Genomic DNA, 21841 nt, shown 5'->3' on the forward strand with positions numbered 1-21841 from the left:
TTTAGGTATCTGGCATTTAAACTTGACTTTATTATTTTATCTAATATTAGTTATTAAAGTTTAGAGCATACACAATTTTTCTTCCCCTATTTTCTCTAGCAAGAAATGTTCTAATTCTATTGCTTTCCTCAAGTAGTAGAATAATATTCTTCTATGAGACAGAATAAGCAATGTTCAGAATATTTTTTGTTGTTGTTGAAAAACCATCTCAAACATTCAATAATTGGAAAATGCTATGCATTTCCATCTAGCTTCATACTTAATATGTAGAAAAATTGTCTTACCTTAATTTGCTTGGCTGGAGTTGCTTCTTTATCAGAACAAAGGACCTTTTCCTGGGCAGATTTTTCAAATTGCTCTTTTAAAAACTTAGTTGAAACCTTTGGAATTTCTTCGTCTTCAGGTGTATCTATGACTACAAGTAGAAAAGAGCACAAAGATATTATGTAACTAACAAACATGATGTTTGAGAAAAAATTATGGTTCCATGGGAAACTTCTCACAATATAAGTTCAGTAAAGAGAATCAAGGTACATAGGTCAAGAAATATACAAAATAAAATAGTGGTGGTTATCTCTGAATGGGAAGTCATAAGTGATGAGACTGCTATTTATTTTAATTATATATATTTTCTAAATTTTCTGCAAGCATGTTTTACTTTTATGTTTAAGAAAAAAAGTTGTAAAAGTTATAAAACATGAAAAGAGCAGGAGAAGAACGCAAAAGGAAGACCGACTTCCTTAAGAAAAAACAAAATAGTCAAGTAACATTCCAATAACAGGTGGCTTAAATCTTCCCTTTTAGCTCTTCAGGACAACAAAACTTCTCATTCCCCTTGTATAGGTAAGACAAACAGTACACATTTTATGCAAACTTGCACAGATTTGCCTTTAGTTTAATCTCATATCTGTAGGTTGGAGAAGTGGCCTTAAACATGCTTAAATCTGTTATTAAAAGTAATACAATCTAGATAACATATCTGTTCTCAAGGAGCTTGATGAACATCAAGTTTTATTATAGTTCCCTGAGGCAAAAAGCAATTCAGAGGTGGTTAGCTTATCACCTAGCTTTTAGGAGGAATACATCATAGGTTGATGAGCAATGAACTATTTTAGAAGCTTATTGCATCTATCACCACAGGTAGAACATAATTATACACAGAAATACTACCCTGTTCCCTTTGGGATGATGAGTCACAGTTATCAACTTTGCATAGTGAGAGGATTGTGCTTTGGAAGTCCTCCATTCAAACACAGACATATGAATAGAAGAAAAGAATATTTGGGTCAAATAATACCAGACTCTGACCTGTTTCTTGAACATATTGATGTAACTGGGAAGCTTGGTTTATTTCCTCAGTGTGCTTTTCAAGATGAGAGACCTGTGTATAAAGATAATTTTAAATAAATAATTATTTTAAAGAAGTCAGTGATTTTAGTATTGCACATGTATTTATTATTTCATGGTGATTTTCATCCAAGACTTCAGTGCACATTGAGAGATGTTAAATGCTTTTACCTCATATTTTAATGCAGGGGCTCATGCTATAACAGAACATGTATGGATTGACACATAAAGTGCACTCATATATTTAGGGTGCTTGTTTCATTTTTTCAAAGATTGTCAACTCCAAAATGGGAAAGGAAACACTGATGAATTGATATTAAAGACATAAAGTACAAGTAAAGCAATTGCTTGCAGCAAGGTAAAAATTTCCACACAGGTCTGAAAACTGTTTGGAAAGTGATGTCTTTCTAAGTAGTTACCATTTCTGTTCCAAGAACATCTATTTTGTGTGCTTTGGAAGTTTCCTGTTCATTTCTTTCCATTTCCTGGCTGCTTCTTGAAATGTCAAGCTGACTGCTGCGGATTACCTCCTGAAAATAAATGAATGAATGAATGGGTGAATGGATGCATGAATAAACATACCTTAAGAAAAGTCTGAAAATTTTAACTTTTTTTGTTAATGCAATTTCAGTGATAGAGGCCTCTGAAAAAGAATTAGTTTGCTTGGCTGCTGTAACAAATGATCACAAATTTAGTGACTTAAAATTACACAAACTCAATATCTTACTGTTCTGTAAGTCAGAAGCCCTGAATGGATCTCTCTGGGTATTGGCAGATGTCAGAAGGTATGCATTCCTTTCTGTAGCTCTAGGGGAGAATCCTTTTGCAATTTAAGAGGGTACCCATTTTCCTTGGTTTATGGCCCCCTTCTCTATCAGGCTGAGAGTTTCTTACACTGCCATCTCTCTGAATCTCTCCTCTGAACTCCCCCCCCCCCCGCCACCCTTTCTACTTTAAGGACCTTGTAATAATTTGAATAATCCAGGATTATCTCCCTGTGAAAAAGTCAACTGATTAGCAGCCCTAATTTCCCCTGAAATCTTAATTATTCTTTGTCATGTAATTTAACATTTCCACAAATTCTGGAGATTAGGACATAGATATCTTTGAGAGCCACCCATAGTAAGAAAAAAAAAATACTAATGAAGCAACTTGTACCCAGTATGAGAAATATAAACCTCAAAAAGAAAATGTAGATTATTGATGAAAAATAAATATATTTTGTTGTTTATAAGCCAAATTTTCATGTTACAGAAAAACATCTGGACTTCAAGTTGACCATCTAGTTCAGGCGTCCTCAAACTATGGCCCGCAGGCCACATGCGGGTGTTTTTGCCATTTTGTTTTTTTACTTCAAAATAAGATATGTGCAGTGTGCATAGGAATTTGTTCATAGTTTTTTTTTAAACTATAGTCCAGCCCTCCAATGGTCTGAGGGACAGTGAACTGGCCCCCTGTTTAAAAAGTTTGAGGACCCCTGATCTAGTTAGATGACACATCCAGAGTTCAATTGAAGAATGTAACCATTAAATATAAGCAGTATAAACAGACCACATTGTGCTAGTGTGTATTTCTCTCTTTACACATAGGCATACTTTTGATTTTGGTTAGCACAGATGACCCTGGCTGAATTGGAATTTTAAAGATCCTATTAATTTTGTTGATCCAACAAAATTACTACATTCTGCTGTTACTACAGAATGTGGTCTGACACAAGTATACAACTGTTGATTGATTGATATGATGAAGCAGTTGACATACTGCTAAAAATCTTAGGATAGAAGACTCTCCAGGAACACATGTATATGAAGTCATTTGAAGTTGGGAGTTCATTTTTACCTTGACATCTACATGACTAACAAATACTGATTTTGAAAAATTTGACTCAATAGGGAATAATCAAGTGAGCAAAGGTGCATTACTACTACTCAAATAGGAACACTAAAGTTTTGTTTAAGTTTTACATGGAGTTGAATAGTTTTAAGCTATCAGATTGGAATCCTTTAAACCAAGAATAAGTTTAAAATCAGTTCATGAGATATTGACTTATGGGTTGTTTTTTGTTTGTTTGTTTTTGCTAGTGGACTTGTAGTGGATGGCTCTCCCTCCCTCCCCAGAGTATTTGGTATAAGGGTTAAAGTTACAATTAACCAGGCAGCAGTCAGACATTTACAGTAAATGAAAGAGCCAAGGACAGTGGGAATCTGACCAATATCAAGATTCTTCTTGAAGGGCACCATGATCATTGCTATAGAATCTTGCCTAGGGGACAAGCCCTGGCCCAGAGGCATGTTTATTGGCCCACTCAAAGTTTTCAAAAAGTTTTGAATTAGTTAACACTGACAAAAATGAAGATTTCTGCCTGTTTTTTAAAATGTTAAAGATCTGGCAACACTGGGTTCACATTCCAAACTGGCAGCCAATCTTTTTAGTTGGGGCATGTACTTCTCAGTCAGCATTCCATCACTCACTCATATTTAGCACCAAGTTGGCATTTTTTAAAAACTTGCCTGAAACCCACAGCAATTTTAGATTCTGATATTTATTGCTAATAATCAGGCTGAAAGAATAAAGTCAGTATTGTGATCTGAGTGTTTAGAAAGACAAATGCAAAATGTTAGGAGAAATAAATGTATCTTTGATACTTTTTAAAAATTATAATTTTCCATGACAAACATTTTATACTTAATACTTATAACTCTACAGGTTCGTGCACCAGTGGGGTCCCTTGGCGTGGCCTACGGGGATTGGGCCGAAACTGGCAGTTCAATGCCGCCTGCCATTCCTGCCTGCCTCTCCTGCTCATCCCAGCCCCACTGTGCCTGCCGTGAGCTCACAGCTGCCGAAGTGGCGCTCGCCAGCCATGGGCCCTGTGTCTAGCACCCATCGGTCAGATAAGCAGCGCTCCTGCAGTGGGAGTGCACTGACCACCAGGGGGCAACTCCTCCATTGAGCATATGCCCCCTGCTGGTCAGTGCGCGTCATAGTGGCTGGTCGACCAGTCGTTCGACTGCTTAGGCTTGTATATATAGACTAGAGGCCCGGTGCACGAAATTGGTGCATGGGGGTCCCCTCAGCCCACCCTGCACCCTCTCCAATCCGGGACCCCTCAGGGGATGTCCCACTGCAGGGATCAGGCCTAAATTGGCAGTCGGACATCCCTCTCACAATTCAGGACAACCGGCTCCTAACCGCTCACCTGCCTGCCTGCCTGATCGCCCCTAATGGCCTCTGCCTACCTGATCACCCCTAACTGCCCCCCTTGCCAGCCTGATCACCCCTAACCGCCTCTGCCTGCCGGCCTGATCGCCCATAACTGCCCCCCCTGCCAGCCTGGTCACCCCTAACTGCCCCCCCTGCTGGCCTGATCACCCCTAACCGCCTCTGCCTGCCGGCCTGATCGCCCATAACTGCCCCCCCCCCCGCCAGCCTGGTCACCCCCAACTGCCCTCACTTGCTGGCCTGGTCGCCCCATGCAGCCTGCTGTTCATTCATTTGGTTGCCCCTCACTGCCCCCCCTGCCGGCCTGGTTGCCCCCAACTATCCCCTCCGCTGGCCTGGTCACCCCTAACTGCCCCCCCTGCCGGCCTGGTCACCCCTAACTGCCTCCCCCCCGCTAGCCTGGTCGCCCCCCCGCTCCCCCCCCCCCCGCACCTGCCTGATTGCCCCCAACTGCCCCCCTGCTGGCCTGGTCACCCCACGCAGCCTGCTCTTCAGTCATTGCATGATGGCGTCCCAGACAATTTATATTTACTTGAGTAAAAACACTCCATCCTATCATCTTTAAATATATTTTCTTGTAAGAGATGACACATATACAGTACAAGTTTAGAGTTATAAGTTTCTACTTTAGCACTTATGTGCTATTGCTAAATAGAACTGTAATTGCTACATAAATTTGATATATTTGTTTCAATGCATCAATTTTACTGCCCCCTGGTTAATGTAACTTAAATAAAGTCTCTCTTAAAATACTGCAAGATTTTGTTTCCATCATTTTGCAACTATTTTGTTTGGATTTTAAATCCGACTTTCATTCTTCCCAATTGCAGGTATCTATAAAGTATAGGGTTAGGTAAAAGGATGAAACATCTTAATGCTCAGGAAGAAATAAAATTAATCAAATAAAATATAATAAAGAATTCTGGCCAGAACACCATATAAATGCACACAAAATAATTCATGAAATTGCTTCCTTAAATTAAACTCAAATGTAGATAAGGCTGCAAGAGACAAAATGCCATTTTTGTCATAGGTAAACTAACCAGGACTCAGAAATGGGGGGTTAGTACTAACTCCCTCCTCCACTATGTAGGGCCTACTCTTGGGTAAGTCACTAAATAACAGTTAAACTTGGTTTATTTATCCCATTCATCCATTAAAATAAAGAAAAACAGATGATATATGTACCCTAATTTTGGAACCTAAAGGAGAAAATATGGCACAATTGCAAAACAATAGCATGATGTTTGCATGGCTCATACCCATCTGATATCAGCTCATGTATTAGCCAAGTACATTACAAAAATCTATACACTTCTTCTAAGGAGATTTCTACACACAGGAAAGAATTCACATTCTGTCTACCCAAGTTCTCATTGTTATTATCATTGTAGAAAAAGACTTTGTACATTTCTCCCCCCCCCTCCAAATTGCAAACCCATTCTAGTATAATGAACAAGGAAAGAAAAGGACAGACTTTTTTTTTTTTTTATGGTTACTCACTATTATTTTGACTCCTAGAAGTATAGCCAATAGAAAAAAAAAAACATGTGATGAAAGACTGGCAGAATAGTTAATGATAACTGTCTCACTAGAGTAGAAAAAAAACATTTTATATTCAATGCCAGTAATTAAGCAATTTTACCCATCACTAATCTCATTTTTAATAAAACTAGAGAGTTACGATATATTAATGTTATTCTCTCTTTGTCAAACAGACAGAAACAATACCAAAACGTGCTATTTAGTTAGCAGAAATGTCAATGGATTCAAGGTTTGAAGGAATAATCAGTTCTTTTTTTAAGTGATGAGCATAAAAATTTGTGATTGATATATTGTTTTTGTCTAGATTTTGGTATATTCAAATTCCACTTTTTTTTTTTTTTTGCTCTGAGTTTTCTTTATTTTTTTAAAATTTACTTTAAAAATTTACAGCATAAAATTGGAGATCCCTAGGGTTTTAGCTTAAGTTAAGGCTTTTCCACAATCACTTATACACTTTTAAAGTCTTGGCTCAAATATTATTTTTGCTTTGAAACCTTTCTTGACTTTTCTAGACAGAATTACCTATTTCAGCTTCTTTTTAAAAGAAATTAATTTTAGAGATGAAGTGAGAGGGAGAAATAGAAACATCAATGATGACAGAGAATCATTGATTGGCTGCCTTCTGCACGCCCCCTACCGGGGATCAAGCCTCCAACCTGAACTTGTGCTGTGACCAGGAATTGAACTGTGACCTCCTGGATCACAGGTCGACGCTCAGCCACTGAGCCACACTGGCTGGGCCTTCTTTTCTTTTTGTATTTCTGTACTTTCAGTACACATCTGTATCACATTGCACAGTCATTATTTTTTAATATGAAAATCTCCTTTAACGGAACTCAAGGATCCTCAAATCCCAATGTTTAGCTTCCTGGTAGATAGTAGGATTGAATTCATGGACAAATAGTCACATTATTTTCCTAGGAGTAGGACAATTTTATCAAAATCTAGTTTAAAGATTGAGATTCTAAAATGTTTCCACATAATCCTAGCATTTTATTTTTTTGGTATTTCAAGTGACAATCTTTGAACATTACATAATTGGTAGGTGGAGTTACTGAAACTAATGGGTATAACAATAACATGACAATCACTTTACAAAGTGTAGTAGAAAAAGGCCTCTTGATAAAATTGCAAGTAATCAGAGCATCTATGAAAAAATATGCGGAGTGCTGTGATGCTGCATAGAGTAGCTGGTATCACCAGAGGGAGGAGAAGCCTGTACCAAGAATCCAAAATATACACTAAGGCAACAATCACATACACAAAGGTAAAGAACCTTTCAAAATAGGACAATACATTTTCAAAACAGTATTCGAGTGAATTGGGCAGAATTACTATTACATAAAAAAACTAAATTGAAATACTTATGGTGACAATGAAAAACAATACTTCATCCTTATTTTCAATGTCCATAAATAGGGACACTTAGATTGTTTCCATATCTTGGCAATTGTAAATAGTGTTGCAATGAACATGTGGGTGGATGATAGATATGTATTAATTGCCATTTAATTATTCATATTTTTTATCTCTTCTCCTCCTCCTCCTCATTCTTCTTCTTGAAGAAGAAGACCCTTTAATATTTCTGGTAATAGTGGTTTGGTGATAATGAACTCCTTAAGCTTTATCTTGTCTGGGAAGTTCTTAACCTGTCCAATTCTAGATAGCTTTGCTGGGTAAAGTAATCTTGTTTGTAGGTTCTTGTTTTTCATTACTTTGAATATTTCATGCCAATCCTATCTGGCCTGCAAAGTTATATATCTATCTATTATTTATTAGTCATTTATTTATCTATCTCTATATCTGCACAAAATAGAAAAGTATATACACAGATATTTAAGAGAATAAAAAGGCTCAGTTAGCTGGAAATTTTCTTGAGACAATATTTATTATATTTATAGATGCATGAATTATGTATGTTATTATATAAATCTATGAGAGAAGTATCATTATTCAATTAATTTAAACTTTTTATTGACTCAAAATAATTATTCTTTGGTCATATTTAGCCATAAATAGCAAAACCTATCATTTGAAAAATACTTAATTTAAAAGTATAAATATTTGACTTTGAAAAAAATTGATTTCTGAATAAGCAGTGCCAGCTTTAAACCCTAGAATTCTGAATGTCCTCTTCTTTCCAAAAAGTGTTATTTATAGAGCCATATTCTAGTGTCAAAAATTCTAAAGATTCATAACAAGAATGTATAGAAGATGCACTCTCAAAGGGCCATCAAACATATTAGTTATATAAGTAATATTTATTTTACAAACTAAAAAAACAGGATGTATGAAAACATTCAATTTGCAGTAAAGGATGCCTTCCAGAAGTTTTATGTTGATGTATATTAAACAATATTTCAATCCAATATAGACATAAAGCATCTTAAAACCAAAGAAGCAGTAGGATATAAATAAACATAAAAGTACAATGAAAGAGGATAAAACTTAAGAGTTTCAAGAAGCAGTGAAACTACATAGAAAAAGCTTGCAAAATAACTGAAAATACTCTAAAGAAAAATAAAACAGAGGTAACATGTATCTTAATGGAGAAATATAATTATTATACCCTTCACTATTAACTCTCCCTCACCAATATTCTATTGATTTTCAAGCTTTGCAAATTTCTATCTTTAATTATATCTTGAGTCTATGACCTCTTTACTCTAGACCTTCTGACCCACTTAAGTCCTCATAGATTTAATATACTATTTCAGTAGTAGCCTAACATTTATTCCTTTGTCCAACCTTGACCCCCTTAATATCAATCCTATACAGCCATAAAAGTATTTCTTAAATACATATCTATTCATATTATTCCCCTGTGTAATTTTCTTCAATGGTTCTTGATTGCGATAGAAAAAAGTAACAGTTCTTTAACAAAGCATATATTCTCTATTAACTGGCCTTTGCCTACATCTCAAGCTTCAGGCCTCAGTTATGCCTTGCCATATTCACAAATATATTATTTACAAATATAAAGGAACATATGTTGTTCCTTTAGCCTATAATGCAATTCCATATTCATGAAAATTATTTTCATTCTAAGCGGAGGCATTCTCTGCCCTCATGTGTCCTTTTTGACAATCCTTTATCTAAATTAAGTTTATGACAACCTCTTGTGTTCCAACAACTTCATTTATATTTTTCTCATCGAATCTACTATATTGTAGTTGTGATTATTTGTTGTATGGCTGTCTCTCTGATAGAGTGAGCTCTTTGAGGGCAAATTAATATCATACTCATCATTACACATTTTGTACTTGACATATGGTGGATGCTTAATGATTATCAGCCTAATTAAAAAAAAAACACACAAAGACACACACTCTGGAGTTAGTCTTCCTGGTTAGGATCACATTTGCTCATTTTCTTTGAATGTTTCTTAGACCTCTCCTGAGCCTATTTCTTGTACAAAAAAAAAAAAATTAATTATAATAGTACCTAGTTCAGAAGGTTATTCATTTCATAAGTGCTATTTTAGTGTTTGCTTTCTTTATGTAACAAATATTCATTGCACACCTACTTTTTGTGAGCTATTTTCCCAGTAACTCAGTATACAAACTAAACAAGCTCCTCCCCCCCCCCAAAAAAAAGTGAACGAAAGTACATTGTCTGTGGCTATGTCAATGAATTTAACCATGAATTCTTCATTCTAGAAATAAACCCAGAAACTAAAAAAGAAGCAGGTTCCGATATATAAAAATTTCCCCTTACTAGGGAATTAATGGATTTGGGGTGTGTGTGTGTGTGTGTGTGTGTGTGTGTGTGTGTGTGTGTGTAGGGGTTATTCAGAGAGAAATAAGCAAAGAGGTGCCTGTGCATTTCATAACTCTTCCCAATCCTCTGGTTCAAAGCATCAGGGTCTCACTGATTTAAACAGGAATTATAATTTTCTAAAAATATATTGGTTTGCTTGGGTGGGGAGTATAAATCATGGACACAGACAACAGTATGATGGTTACCAGGGGGCAAGTGACGTGCAGGGAGGATGAAGAGGGACACAGGGGTCAAATATATGGTGATGGAAAGAGACTAGACTTCGGGTGGTGAGCACATGATGAAATATACAGATGATGTATTATAAAATTGTACACCTGAAACTTATATAACCAATGTTTCCAATAAATTTAATTAAAAAATAAAATAGAGTAGGGACAAGAAAGAAGGAGAGCCATTATCCTTAAGTAACTAAATACGCAAAGATCTGCACAGTTACAAAATGTCTTTAAAGAATCCAAAAATTAATACGCATGTGCAGAAATTTTTACTATATATTCATTCTTAAAATATCACTGGATCTTTCATCATAATATCATTTTCACTATTATATCAGGTAACTACACATTTTGCTTTCTTTTTTTAAGCGTTGGTGGTTCAGAGACACATCGTTTCTAGCAATATAATTTCGGTCATCAAGTGCAAAGATTCAACAAATAGAAAAATCAATCTCAGAAGTTAAAGTGGTCTCAAAATTGCAAAGAGGTTCTTACAAAAAAAGGATGAATAACTATTTGCTTTAAGTAGTTGCTTAAATATTTTACATAAAAATATACATCAGCAAGTAATAAAAATTGAGTCATTTAACTCCTATAGGTTTATAGAAATAAATCAGATGAAATGAAATTTAAGGACATACTCTTTGACCTGTACTGGATTTTGTCCCACCTAAGCTTACCAATACCAGTGCATTGTAAAGGACATAACTCGTATACACTTGTTGGGAAGTCATGACTAGAGCCCCAGTTTGTTCTAGAAGGATGGGTCAGAGCAGATGAGATTCAAAAAGGCTTCGAAGCAATTATAGGTCTTTAATGCTTATTTCAAGCAGTGTGGTCTATGAAGTACTAAAAGATAAATTTGATCACATATCTCAAAATTATAAAAATAGATATTATAATGAGCATAGGTGTCAAATACAGCACTCATGATCATTTTATTTAAGTAATTTAATTTGCATTTTGTGCAAAATGCTATTGTCTGTCTCACCACTGTTTTTATAGGGAGAAATCAACATATTTGAGTTTGATTCTGATACAGAAAAATTAGTTTTATATAATTCATCCATACATTTTTACACTCCCTATTTCCCACAAATTATTTTTTTTCTCTCTATTTTCTGTACCCAGTCTTGATGTTATACTTTCTCATTATCATAATATCTTATGTTGACATGAAAGGCCTAGAAAAATAAAGACAGAAAGGAAAGGAGTTGAGGACAAAAGGAAAGCTTTTTTGATCCTCCAAAAGAAAAAAAACAACCAATAACACCAACAACAAAAATGCGATTTGGGGAAACTTTGCTGATATTTTTGGAATAGTGGTACAAATGTTTATGTTAGGCTCACAAACTGAACCCCAGCCTAAAGTGGACTTCATCAAAGTCTCCAAAAGCTCCCCCAAATATTTCTGAACACTGTGCAAATGATGAATTATAGTATTCAAATTGTTATAATTTGTCCTCTGTACAAAAGAAATGAATTTAAAATGCCACAGTAGGATGATGTTTTTAGAAGGCTCTGGTATTTGCCCAAGGATGAGGAGAGTCGACTGAGGGGCGTGGTCATCTCTGGGATAACAAATCCTGGCTCAGGTTGGAATTGTCATGTTCATTACTGTACATTAGAATCACCTGGAGAGCTATAAAATCCCCTGGTCTCTGATTACATGCCAGAACTAGTGAATCAGAGTTACCTGTGCTTCCTGGGGGAGTTCTGTGTATCACCAGAGTTGAGGCCCACCTCCAGGAGGGTGTAGATGACTTAGGTGACCAGAGCTCCCACTGATTCCATGTCCCAGCCTACCAGGGAGAGTGATTTGATTCTGATTCTTTATCCAGTCAGGGGAGAGGTAGGAGGTGGTTGTCAGGGACTCTGAAAGCTGTCCTGATTCAGGTCCAGAGTGATATAGAAACCAGCAGACAGAGGCCTCATTGAAATCCACTACCACTACACTCCTGTACTGCAATCCAGGGGACCCTTGGGTAGTAGCACATGGTAGGAATTTTTTAAGGACTGTGGATGCCTTTCTAAACAGACCAGAGTCATGCAAGCCTTAATGGACACGGGGGAACAATTAGTGGTTCGTTGGGGCTTGTAGAGAAACCTCTCTTCCTTTCATCCTGAGAAATACAAGTTGCCATGGAGTTTAGTTTGTGTTTTGCCTTTGTTTTTCTCATATTGGTACAAGCAGTACTACATGCAGTTAATTTATTTGACAACTTGAGCAACAAATTGTTCCCAAAATATAATTCTTTACTATTTGATTTCTGTACGAAGAAGGTATAGGATTCCACCCTGACCTACAGAACCACAGGATGGTGTACATGGGTAGGAAGAGCGGAGACACAGATAGAAACAGCTGTAGGAGGTCACCAGCTGCAAAGTATCCAGGCAGCAGTGGCCAGGACACAGGTGTGAAAAGCAGTAATAGAATGGCCAATGTGAGCATAACAGAGATAGGTTTGAGTGCAAGAGCGGATGCAAAATGAGTCAATTTATTAAATAGGCATCTAGAAACCCACAGTTGGATTAGAGTTTGTATTTCCAATTCTTGCTGAATTGAAAAAACAAACAAACATCACCTGAGTTTCTAGTGTAAAGTATAGCTGGTCTGCTGTATGGCACAGTTAGGAACTGTAAAGTTTTGGCTAATAGATATTACCAATCCACTGAATTCTGCATAAACCAGCTTGTGCAGCTCTGGCCTCAACTGGATTATAGACTTTAATTGGTAGAGGCCATTGTTTTATTGTTTGATTTATTTAGAAAAGAGTTGGTCTTCTGATTCTGAGCCAGCATGCAAAAGTTAATTTTATGTTCTTTTCATCACAAAAACAGGCACTGACAAAGAGTTGTAGAAGGTAAATTGCTTAACAGGTCTGGACTTGGAAGGGAAAAGAGGTAAAACATTTGTTGTTAGAGTTTTTATTTTTTAAGAATATATTTTTACTAGATGCCCAGTGCACGAATTTGTGCACGGGTGGTGTCTCTCAGTCTGGCCAGCGATTGGGACTGTTCGGGGCCATCTCGCCCAGTCTGGGGGAGGGATTGCGGGAGGTTGGCCAGCAGCGGGAGGTTGGCTGCGGGAGCACAGTGACCACCAGGGGGCAGCTCCTGCATTAAGCATCTGCATCCTGGTGGTCAGTGCATGTCATAGCAACTGGTCGACCAGTTGTAACAGTCACTTAGGCTTTTGTATATATATATATATATATATATATATATATATATATATATATATATATATATATATATACTAGAGGCCTGGTGCACGAAATTCATGCACGGGGGTGTGTGTCCCTCAGCCCAGCCTACACCCTCTCCAATCTGGGACCCCTCAAGGGATGTCCAACTGCCCATTTAGGCCTGCTCGCCTGCCTGCCTTCCTGATTACCCCTAACCACTTCTGCCTGCCAGCCTGATCACCCTCTAACCACTCCCCTGCCAGCCTGATTGCCCCTAACTTCCCTCCCCTGCAGGCCTGGTCACCCCTAACTGTCCTCCCCTGCAGGCCTGGTCCCCCCCAACTGCTCTCCCCTGTAGGCCTGGGTCCCCCACAACTGCCCTTCCCTGCAGGCCCAGTCGCCCTCAATTTCCCTCCTCTGCTGGCCTGGTCACCCCTAACTGCCCTCCCCTGCAGGCCTGGTCCCCCCAACTGCTCTCCCCTGCAGGCCTGGGTCCCCCCCAACTTCCCTCCTCTGCCAGCCTGGTCACCCCTAACTTCCCTCCCCTGCAGGCTTGATCGCCCCCAACTGCCCTCCCTTGCAGGCCTGGTCCCTCCCAACTGCCCTCTCCTGCTGGCCATCTTGTGGCAGCCATCTTGTGTCCACATGGAGGCCGTCATCTTTGACCACATGGGGGAAGCCATCTTGTGTGTTGGAGTGATGGTCAATTTACATATTATTCTTTTATTAGATAGGATAGAGGCCTGGTGCATGGGAGGTGGCTAGCTGGTTTGCCCTGAAGGGTGTCCTGGATCAGGGTGGGGGTTCCCTTGGGGCATGGGGCGGCCTAGGTTAGGTGAGGGGCCTGTGGTGGTTTGCAGGCTGGCCATGCCCCCGGAGACCCAAGCGGAGGCCCTGGTATCTGGGATTTATTTATCTTCTATAATTGAAACTTTGTAGACTTGAGCGGAGGCCAAGGCAGGCCAGAGCAGGCAGAAAGCTTGGCTTCCTCCATTGCTGGGGAAACCCAAGCCTCCTGCTCTCTCTGTGGCTGCAGCCATCTTGGTTGGGTTAATTTGCATACTCGCTCCTGATTGGTTGGTGGGTGTGGCTTGTGGGTATAGTGTAGGTATGGTCAATTTGCATATTACTCTTTTATTAGATAGGATAGATTGATTTCATAGAGGAAGGGAGAGGGAGGAAGAGAGAAACATCAATGATGAGAGAGAATCAATGATCAGCTGGTTCCTGCATGTTCCATACTGGGGACTGAGTCTGCAACTCAGGCATGTGCCCTGACCAGGAATCAAACCACAACCTCCTAGTGCAAAGGTTGACTCTCAACCACTGAGCCACACTGGTCAGGCAGAGTTTTAATTTTTAACAGAGTAAAACTATTATGTCTAATCTACCGATTAGCCTTACTTTGAGCCTCTCGAGGACAAGGCTTGTGTCCTTTCGGTTTTGTGTTATCCTGAGACCAAGGAAACATGCACAGGGATCCTGCTCTGCTCACTCAGCCTGCGTAAGGTTCATGTGTCTGCCAGCCTGTCTGGAGAAAGCTCATGATGACACTCTGGCCTGTGCCCAAGGGAAAGAATAGGTCCCCAGCAAACAGGGGCCTTATTTCTTGGTATGTGTACACATTAACATTGCATGTTGAAATATACTTGCTATATTTTATTAAGACAGTTGTAGGAATATATTCATCTTCATGGTTTCAACTGCACAAACCAGAAAATGCCATGAGGTAAATTTTATCCCTCACAATTACTTTTCCTTCCCTTCCATTCATCAGCTGAAACAGGCTGAGAAACCACAACCCTTGTAGAAATGGGAAAAAAATCAATACTCCCTCAACTCTTCCTCTTTTCCTCATTTATTCAAGCAGTGTAGTAGCCTCTTTTTCTCCTGCCTGATTCAATCCATATATTAATTATATTATTTTCCTCTCGGTACATCTTGTCACAATACTGTGACTAAAGCAGTCTTCAAAGGCAAACACTATGTTATTCATTTGCTCCCACTTAAAAAACAAACTTCGATTCATAATGGCATCCCAGGGCTGCAGCAAACCTGTGCACATTTTAGGGCTATTCCTCTCTTCGGAGAGGTCCCCCTCATCTGGTCATTTCCTAGAGCTGAGGTTAAGCATTTTTTCCTCAAAAGAAGACCTGTTATGACAACTTTTAAAATATGCACTGAAGTTACTGATTACTCCAGAGCAACACATGCCCAAAGCATACACAGGCGTGTTAATTTTAAACTAATCTTTAATTACCCAATGAGCTCTTGGGAAATGATTGTTTCCGAAGGCCAAAGAACCGAAAAGAAAGCTAAGGTGTGAGGCACAGAGCGATATTACCCTTCTTTGCCTTTTTACATATACATAAAATGTTTATGAGTCATATTCTACCTTGAGAATAATTACCACTTGATAATGCTCTCTTGGCCATCGTGCAATACTACTGATGAACATACTAGTAGCTGGTGTTTATTGAACAATTCATATATGCCAGGCATTACAGTAAGAGTTTTATAGGGGCCATCTCGTTTTATTTGTAAAATATGCCTGTTATTTCATCATTGTTTTACAGAAGAGACTAGGTGGCTAACTCAAGGATTTTAACTTGAGATGTCTGACTCTGGAACCAGCAGGCCTAACCATTACTCCAAACTGCCTCATTTTGAGTTAGATTACTTTAAATGGTAATAGTTATTTAAAATTTGTGCACACAATTAAAGGACAACACAAAGCATGCTTGTGGTCACAACCTTACGTGTTGATAGAGATCTAGGTTCAGGTAGGGGCTGTTCATAGCAATCTATGACCTTGAAAAATTATACATTTGGCAGAAAGTTAAGGGTTGGCTTAAAGCACTTTTATGAGAAATGATTTGCAATGTGGACATTTAGCTGATAAAAATATGTTTGCTAGAAAATAATTATGGGTCACCTTTTAAGAGTCTAAAATACATAGATGTCAGATTATATCTGTCACAAGCTGTCAAAAATGATTTCTATCAACCTAGAATTCTCTAGGGATTGTGCCAAATACAGATAATCTTACAGAGTGCTAATGTTGACATTAGGATTTTTGCGACACAGATGTATGTGGAAAGAAACACTGTCTTGTAGCTCGCCTTGGTCCACATCAGACTTGGCAACATGGAGTGAAGGTCAGGAATACTTCAGACTCTTGACATGGATTTGGTGCAACCATTTTCACATGAAAGCAATTACCTGAGCTTTGAATTGCACTGATTACTTCCAAAGATTTTGGGGTTCCATCTGTTCTCTACTTAAGATATTTAAAAATAATAAAAAAGCAACTCCAGAAAAGAAGAGCCTTCTAGGACTTCACAATTCACAAGCAAAGAGCTACTCAGTACTGCATAAATACGGGGAAAGAAAATGAAGATGAAATTCACAGGAAAAGATGAGAATCAAACCCTATGTGTGAGACTGTGGCACAAGGAATAGACATCTCAGTCTGCTCATGGGTCTGGGGGGAATGGGAATGCTAGGAAATTAGATTGTGGGGACACTGCAACTCTGTAAATATTCTAGTCCCGTGGTTGGCAAACTGTGGCTTGCGAGCCACATGCGGCTTTTTGTCCCCTTGAGTGTGGCTCTTCCACAAAATACCACGGCTTGGGCGAGTCTATTTTGAAGAAGTGGCATTAGAAGAAGTTTAAGTTTAAAAAATTTGGCTCTCAAAAGAAATTTCAATCATTGTACTGTTGATATTTGGCTCGGTTGACTAATGAGTTTGCCGACCACTGTTCTAGTCGTTGAATTGTAGGGTGACATTTATGGTATGAAAATCATATCTCAATAAAGCTGTTGAAAAAAAAAAGAAAAAGAGGAAGAATGTCTTTTAAAAAAATAAACCCTAGAATGGACAAGTGAAAATGAACTCAGAAAAAAGACAATGGCTTTTCATGCCAATAACACATCTATTCTAATCTGCTCCAGCATATTTTAAGACACCCTTTTAAGAATGAGGGGATGAATTATTCAGAATGCTCTTCCAAATTGAGCCTGATTTTCATACATGGATTAAAAATATCCCTCTTAAGTGGTCCTTTCCATTCTAGCATTAAGGATAACAAATAATTTCGCTGGCATGGAATGCTAAGAACTCCATCCTAAGGCAAGGCCGGAAACAATGCTGATGAGATATTTCTAGCCTAAATATCAACAGGAGATAAAATGAGTGATTATAATCCCTTAGCAGGGTTGGGTTTCATTCATAGACATTGGAATCAGGAATGACTGTTTTAAAAAGCAGAATCTAAATGGGTGATGTTGAAAATGGTGGATATTACCCAAACTTTGAAATGTCCGGCATAAATGAGTGTTTCTCTATCTTCTACCACATTTTTAAATTCTATTTCAGAATCCCTTTTCAATAGTTATAAAAGAGTCAGATCAATCATAAAACAGAAGGGATCTTTAACCTCAACGATAGTTTAATTTTCAAAACTTGTCTAGTGCCTGGAGGGCGTGACTTAGTGGTTGAGCGTAAACCTATGGAACCAAGAGGACATGGTTCCATTCCTGGTCAGGGCACATGTCCAGGTTGCAGACTTGATTCCCAGTGGGGGGTGTGCAGGAGGCAGGCAATCAATGATTCTTTCTCATCACTGATGTTTCTATCTCTCTCTCCCTCTCCCTTCCTCTCTGAAATCAATGAAAAACAAAAAATATATATAAACTTGTTTAGCCCCATTGCTAATTTCCCACACAAACTGTTACCCAATCATAAGCTAATTATACTGAAACATCTGACTTAAATACATTAGGAAAAAAATAAGCAGATTGGACTTAATTATTATACTTTATGAAATTATTACTAATGGTGACATTAAATATTGTTAGAAACCCAAAAAGAAATGTTCTTTCTCTTAACTCTAATGAAACTTGATTTCCAAATTAATATTAATTTTATGTTGACAAAATAAAAATATATAATATATAAATTTTTGGCCAGAGGCAGACTTAGTTGACAGGTAAATCTCAAGGACTTTTAACAAGAAAAAAGTCTGGGAATACCCTTAGAACCAACAACAGCTTGGGTAAGACAGAAATAACTGTCTGTCCCGACCAGCAAGCATCTTGTCCTCAATCTCTGCTGATAAAGAAAGTGATTTTTAGAATGTATCTGATAGCTTTAAAAGTTTAAGTTAATATCTAAGACAGAATTTTTCTACATTTTCCACTCTATTACTAAATTGAATATGTATTTCAAATTTCCAATAAAGCATTATAAAGTTATTCATTTTCTAAAATGCAGGTAAATTTTTTTCTTTCTTTTCCTACGGATTTTAGCATACAGTTCAATAAATTGTCTTTAATAGTTTGTTTTTACATATGTCCTCTTTATATTTTATTTATATTGCATTGCATTATGAATTAGGTTTAGTCATTCCTCATGGAATTATTGGGTATTATTAGCATGTCTAAATGTAGATAATGAAACTGAGAGGTCACTACAGACCCAGAGTCATGCAGATTTGACTTCTAGTGCCTGGTTGGTTTTTTTCCTACTCCCACACACAGTATTTCATATTCATAGAATAGCATCTACATCTTTTAATAATAAACTACATTTGCAAGGAGATTATTGTGAAAGTATGTACAGTTTGTTGGTTGCCTTTGTATTTACCTAGTATTCACTTATTCCTTATTGATAACTGTATATGCTGAAAATTTAGGGAAACAGGTACAGAGGCCTAAGCCAACCAGCATCTCTGGCTATAGCAATTAGTGCTAATAGGGCTTGTGTGTCTCATTTAGAGCCAATTAGATGTGGTAAGGCCTTTTCCTGGGACTTCTGAAAAAGGGTTCTTACCCTTTCTCTGCAAAAAAAGAATTTTTTTACAACTATCTGGGGACAACCTGGGTGAGAATGGGGGCAGTTCAAAGGAAGCAAGGCTGAGAGGTAGAAAAGAAGAAATACAGTAAAGATGATACTTAACCCTTTTTAAACAAACACTTGTGCGGTGATTAAAATGGGCCAGGCACAATTTTAAGCACTTTACAAATATAACTAACTATCCTCTTAACAAACCTATTGAGGGAGTACTATTATAACCTTGACTTTGACTTTAATTATAATTGAGAAAACTCAATTGTCACACAGCTAATACGATGGAGCAGGAATTTGGACCCAAGTGATCTGACTTCAGTTTCTGTGCGTAGCCACCATACAAGGCACATATTTTGAGCCCTTATATCAATGAAGATTCTTACACACTTAAAAATGGGTTCTAAAAAAAGGAAGGAAAGAAATAAATCCTTGATTTGTTGCATTTGGCAATTTTTCCTGATATAAATATTTTCACTATGGCTAATTTCAAGCTATTAACATGACATCGTCTGGCTAACAAGATAGCTAAAAATTAAATAATCCAAGGGTTGGGCATAAGCCAGCTGCTCTGGTATACCACTGGAGCTTAAAGCAAACCTTCTTTCCATAAGATTGCCTTTTGGTGAATCTATCAGGTTGCCTTGGGTTTCAGCCACTCTGGGTTGGGTTTTCTGTCTTGTAATATTAAAGAGTCCTCACTGAGTCCAAGTTTCGTGGATAATGAAATACTTTCACAGAAATAGCCCTTTGTTATTATATTAGAACTCTATAATAACCTCATGAATAAACAAATCACTCAACACGTTTCTCATCGAACTTATCAGAAACAGAAGCTTAAGTGGGTTATGAATTTGATTTATGTGGTATCGGGCACAGAATTGCCAGACCCAGTGCAAAATGAAAGTGTAGGGTCCCTTGTTAAGGAACTATTCAGAACTTCAAGAAGATGGAAGTAGAGCATTAAGCTAAGTGCAGGGCCCTTCTAAGAATGGGACTCTGTGCAAATGCCAGCCATACACCCGTGAAGGTACCCTGTGCCTGTCACTCAGCTGCTGACAGAGGTGGCCTGTGAACTCGGATCCACAAGTCCCATAGCCCTTACATTCTACTGTAGTGCTTCCTGCAAAACAGAGGCTCTACAATGCATTACCTACATTTCTATGTAGAATTTGTTACTTAAATTATTAATAATAACTGTATTTTGTCTTGTTGACCAATTTCAAGTAAACACAATTGACTCATATGTTGCAACAGCTATATATAGGATTACAACTATATCCTTTCTTAATTTCTTATTTACATTATGTTTCCTTTTGGTAAAATTAAAAGAAATCTTACATAAATGTATTAAGCTATCTATATTGCATGTTTTTTTAGTTTTCAGACAATGCCAGAAAAAGAAAACAAATACTCCTTTCACATATCAGATTTTTTATTATTCTAGCTGATATACTCTCCCCACCAAACATACCAATTGCCTTATTTTTGAAAATGTAGGCAACTCTAAATATTGTAGAGATTAAAAAACAAACCCCAAAACCCCTTTTATCTCCTACTACAAAATTTCAGAAATACCCCGGTGACTTTCTTCCTCATGGAAAACACGGGCCTAAGTGCAGCCGTTTATAATGCGATTCCTTATTTTCAAAGTACCAAGCTCAGACTAATGAGTTTTATTACTTAGATTCTTACATTCAAATATCATTATATCCCACGGTAATATTTAGAGATATATGATAATGGAAGAATGAAATGGGGAAAATCTTTTATATAAGGTATCATTATACGGTTTTACATAACATCTGGGTTCCACTAGCCAATTTTTGATGATTTTTTAAAGAAAACAGAAAACTCACTGCAATAAAACAGCTGAATAACGCTTCAGGTTTAATTTGTGCCAACGACAAGCAGATAGTTTACTAGGAATTATAACCTAGAAGAAGAGGCTCAATATAAAAACTATACTCAACATTTCTACTTACCTGCTGACTAACCTAAGCTGTTCAATTTTCATTTACGTTTGAAACATTATATGCCGAGAGGAAAAATATTCCAGCATGGTTCCCAAGAAATGTGGCAAAATTCTCCAAGAATTAAACTGGTACGTTGATATGCTTTAAAAATGGTTTTCTAAAACATGTACGTTTTACCATTTTTTGTTAATGAGGAATGAAAATAAATGTACCACTAAAGGGGTGGGGTTGGTAGGGGCAGTGCCTACACTGGTACTGAAATGAGAGCATTTCAACCTTACTTGATTTATCCATGAACTATAGTAGTATTACCTGCTCAGATCTGTTCTGATGCTGGTACTGGTGCTGAGAAAAGGTATTATAGGAAGAAGCGATTTTGTCCTTCTCAAACTGTTGCTTCACTCTGGCCAAACCACCAGGCACTGTGCACATGTCTGCTTCCTCCATCATCTAGGACCATTTAAAAAAAGGAAAATTCAGCTTTATATTTTTCTCAGGATAGGATTCTCAAGCTATTTTTTTTTAAAAAAATAGTTGACAATTATTAATGGGTGATATATTTAAAGAGACATTAATATATGTAAGTATTTCAGTATACCCTTACAGAAGCCCTTAGTAAAAATAATCTCTCCATGTTGTTTTCTCATTTATCTGCTTTTTGATATAGGTTACAAGAATATTAAAAGTATTAAGTTAATTCTCCTTTCAGATCTT

General features: G+C 37.5%; 1 protein-coding gene across 2 annotated transcripts in view; it reads right to left on the minus strand.

Annotated features, from left to right (window-relative positions):
- Positions 1–21841, minus strand: part of XIRP2 (xin actin binding repeat containing 2) — a gene marked incomplete at both ends in the record, with an annotated part of 265489 nt that overhangs the window by 21480 nt on the left and 222168 nt on the right. For both annotated transcript variants that reach the window (XM_079782429.1, XM_079782428.1), the window contains 4 exons: positions 285–415; positions 1309–1381; positions 1767–1877; positions 21440–21577. In XM_079782429.1, the coding sequence (XP_079638555.1) occupies positions 285–415; positions 1309–1381; positions 1767–1877; positions 21440–21577 (453 nt within the window). The remainder of the gene's footprint in view (positions 1–284; positions 416–1308; positions 1382–1766; positions 1878–21439; positions 21578–21841) is intronic.

The sequence above is a fragment of the Cnephaeus nilssonii genome, assembly GCF_951640355.1.
Source record: "Cnephaeus nilssonii genome assembly, chromosome: 10".
NCBI lineage: Eukaryota > Metazoa > Chordata > Mammalia > Chiroptera > Vespertilionidae > Cnephaeus > Cnephaeus nilssonii.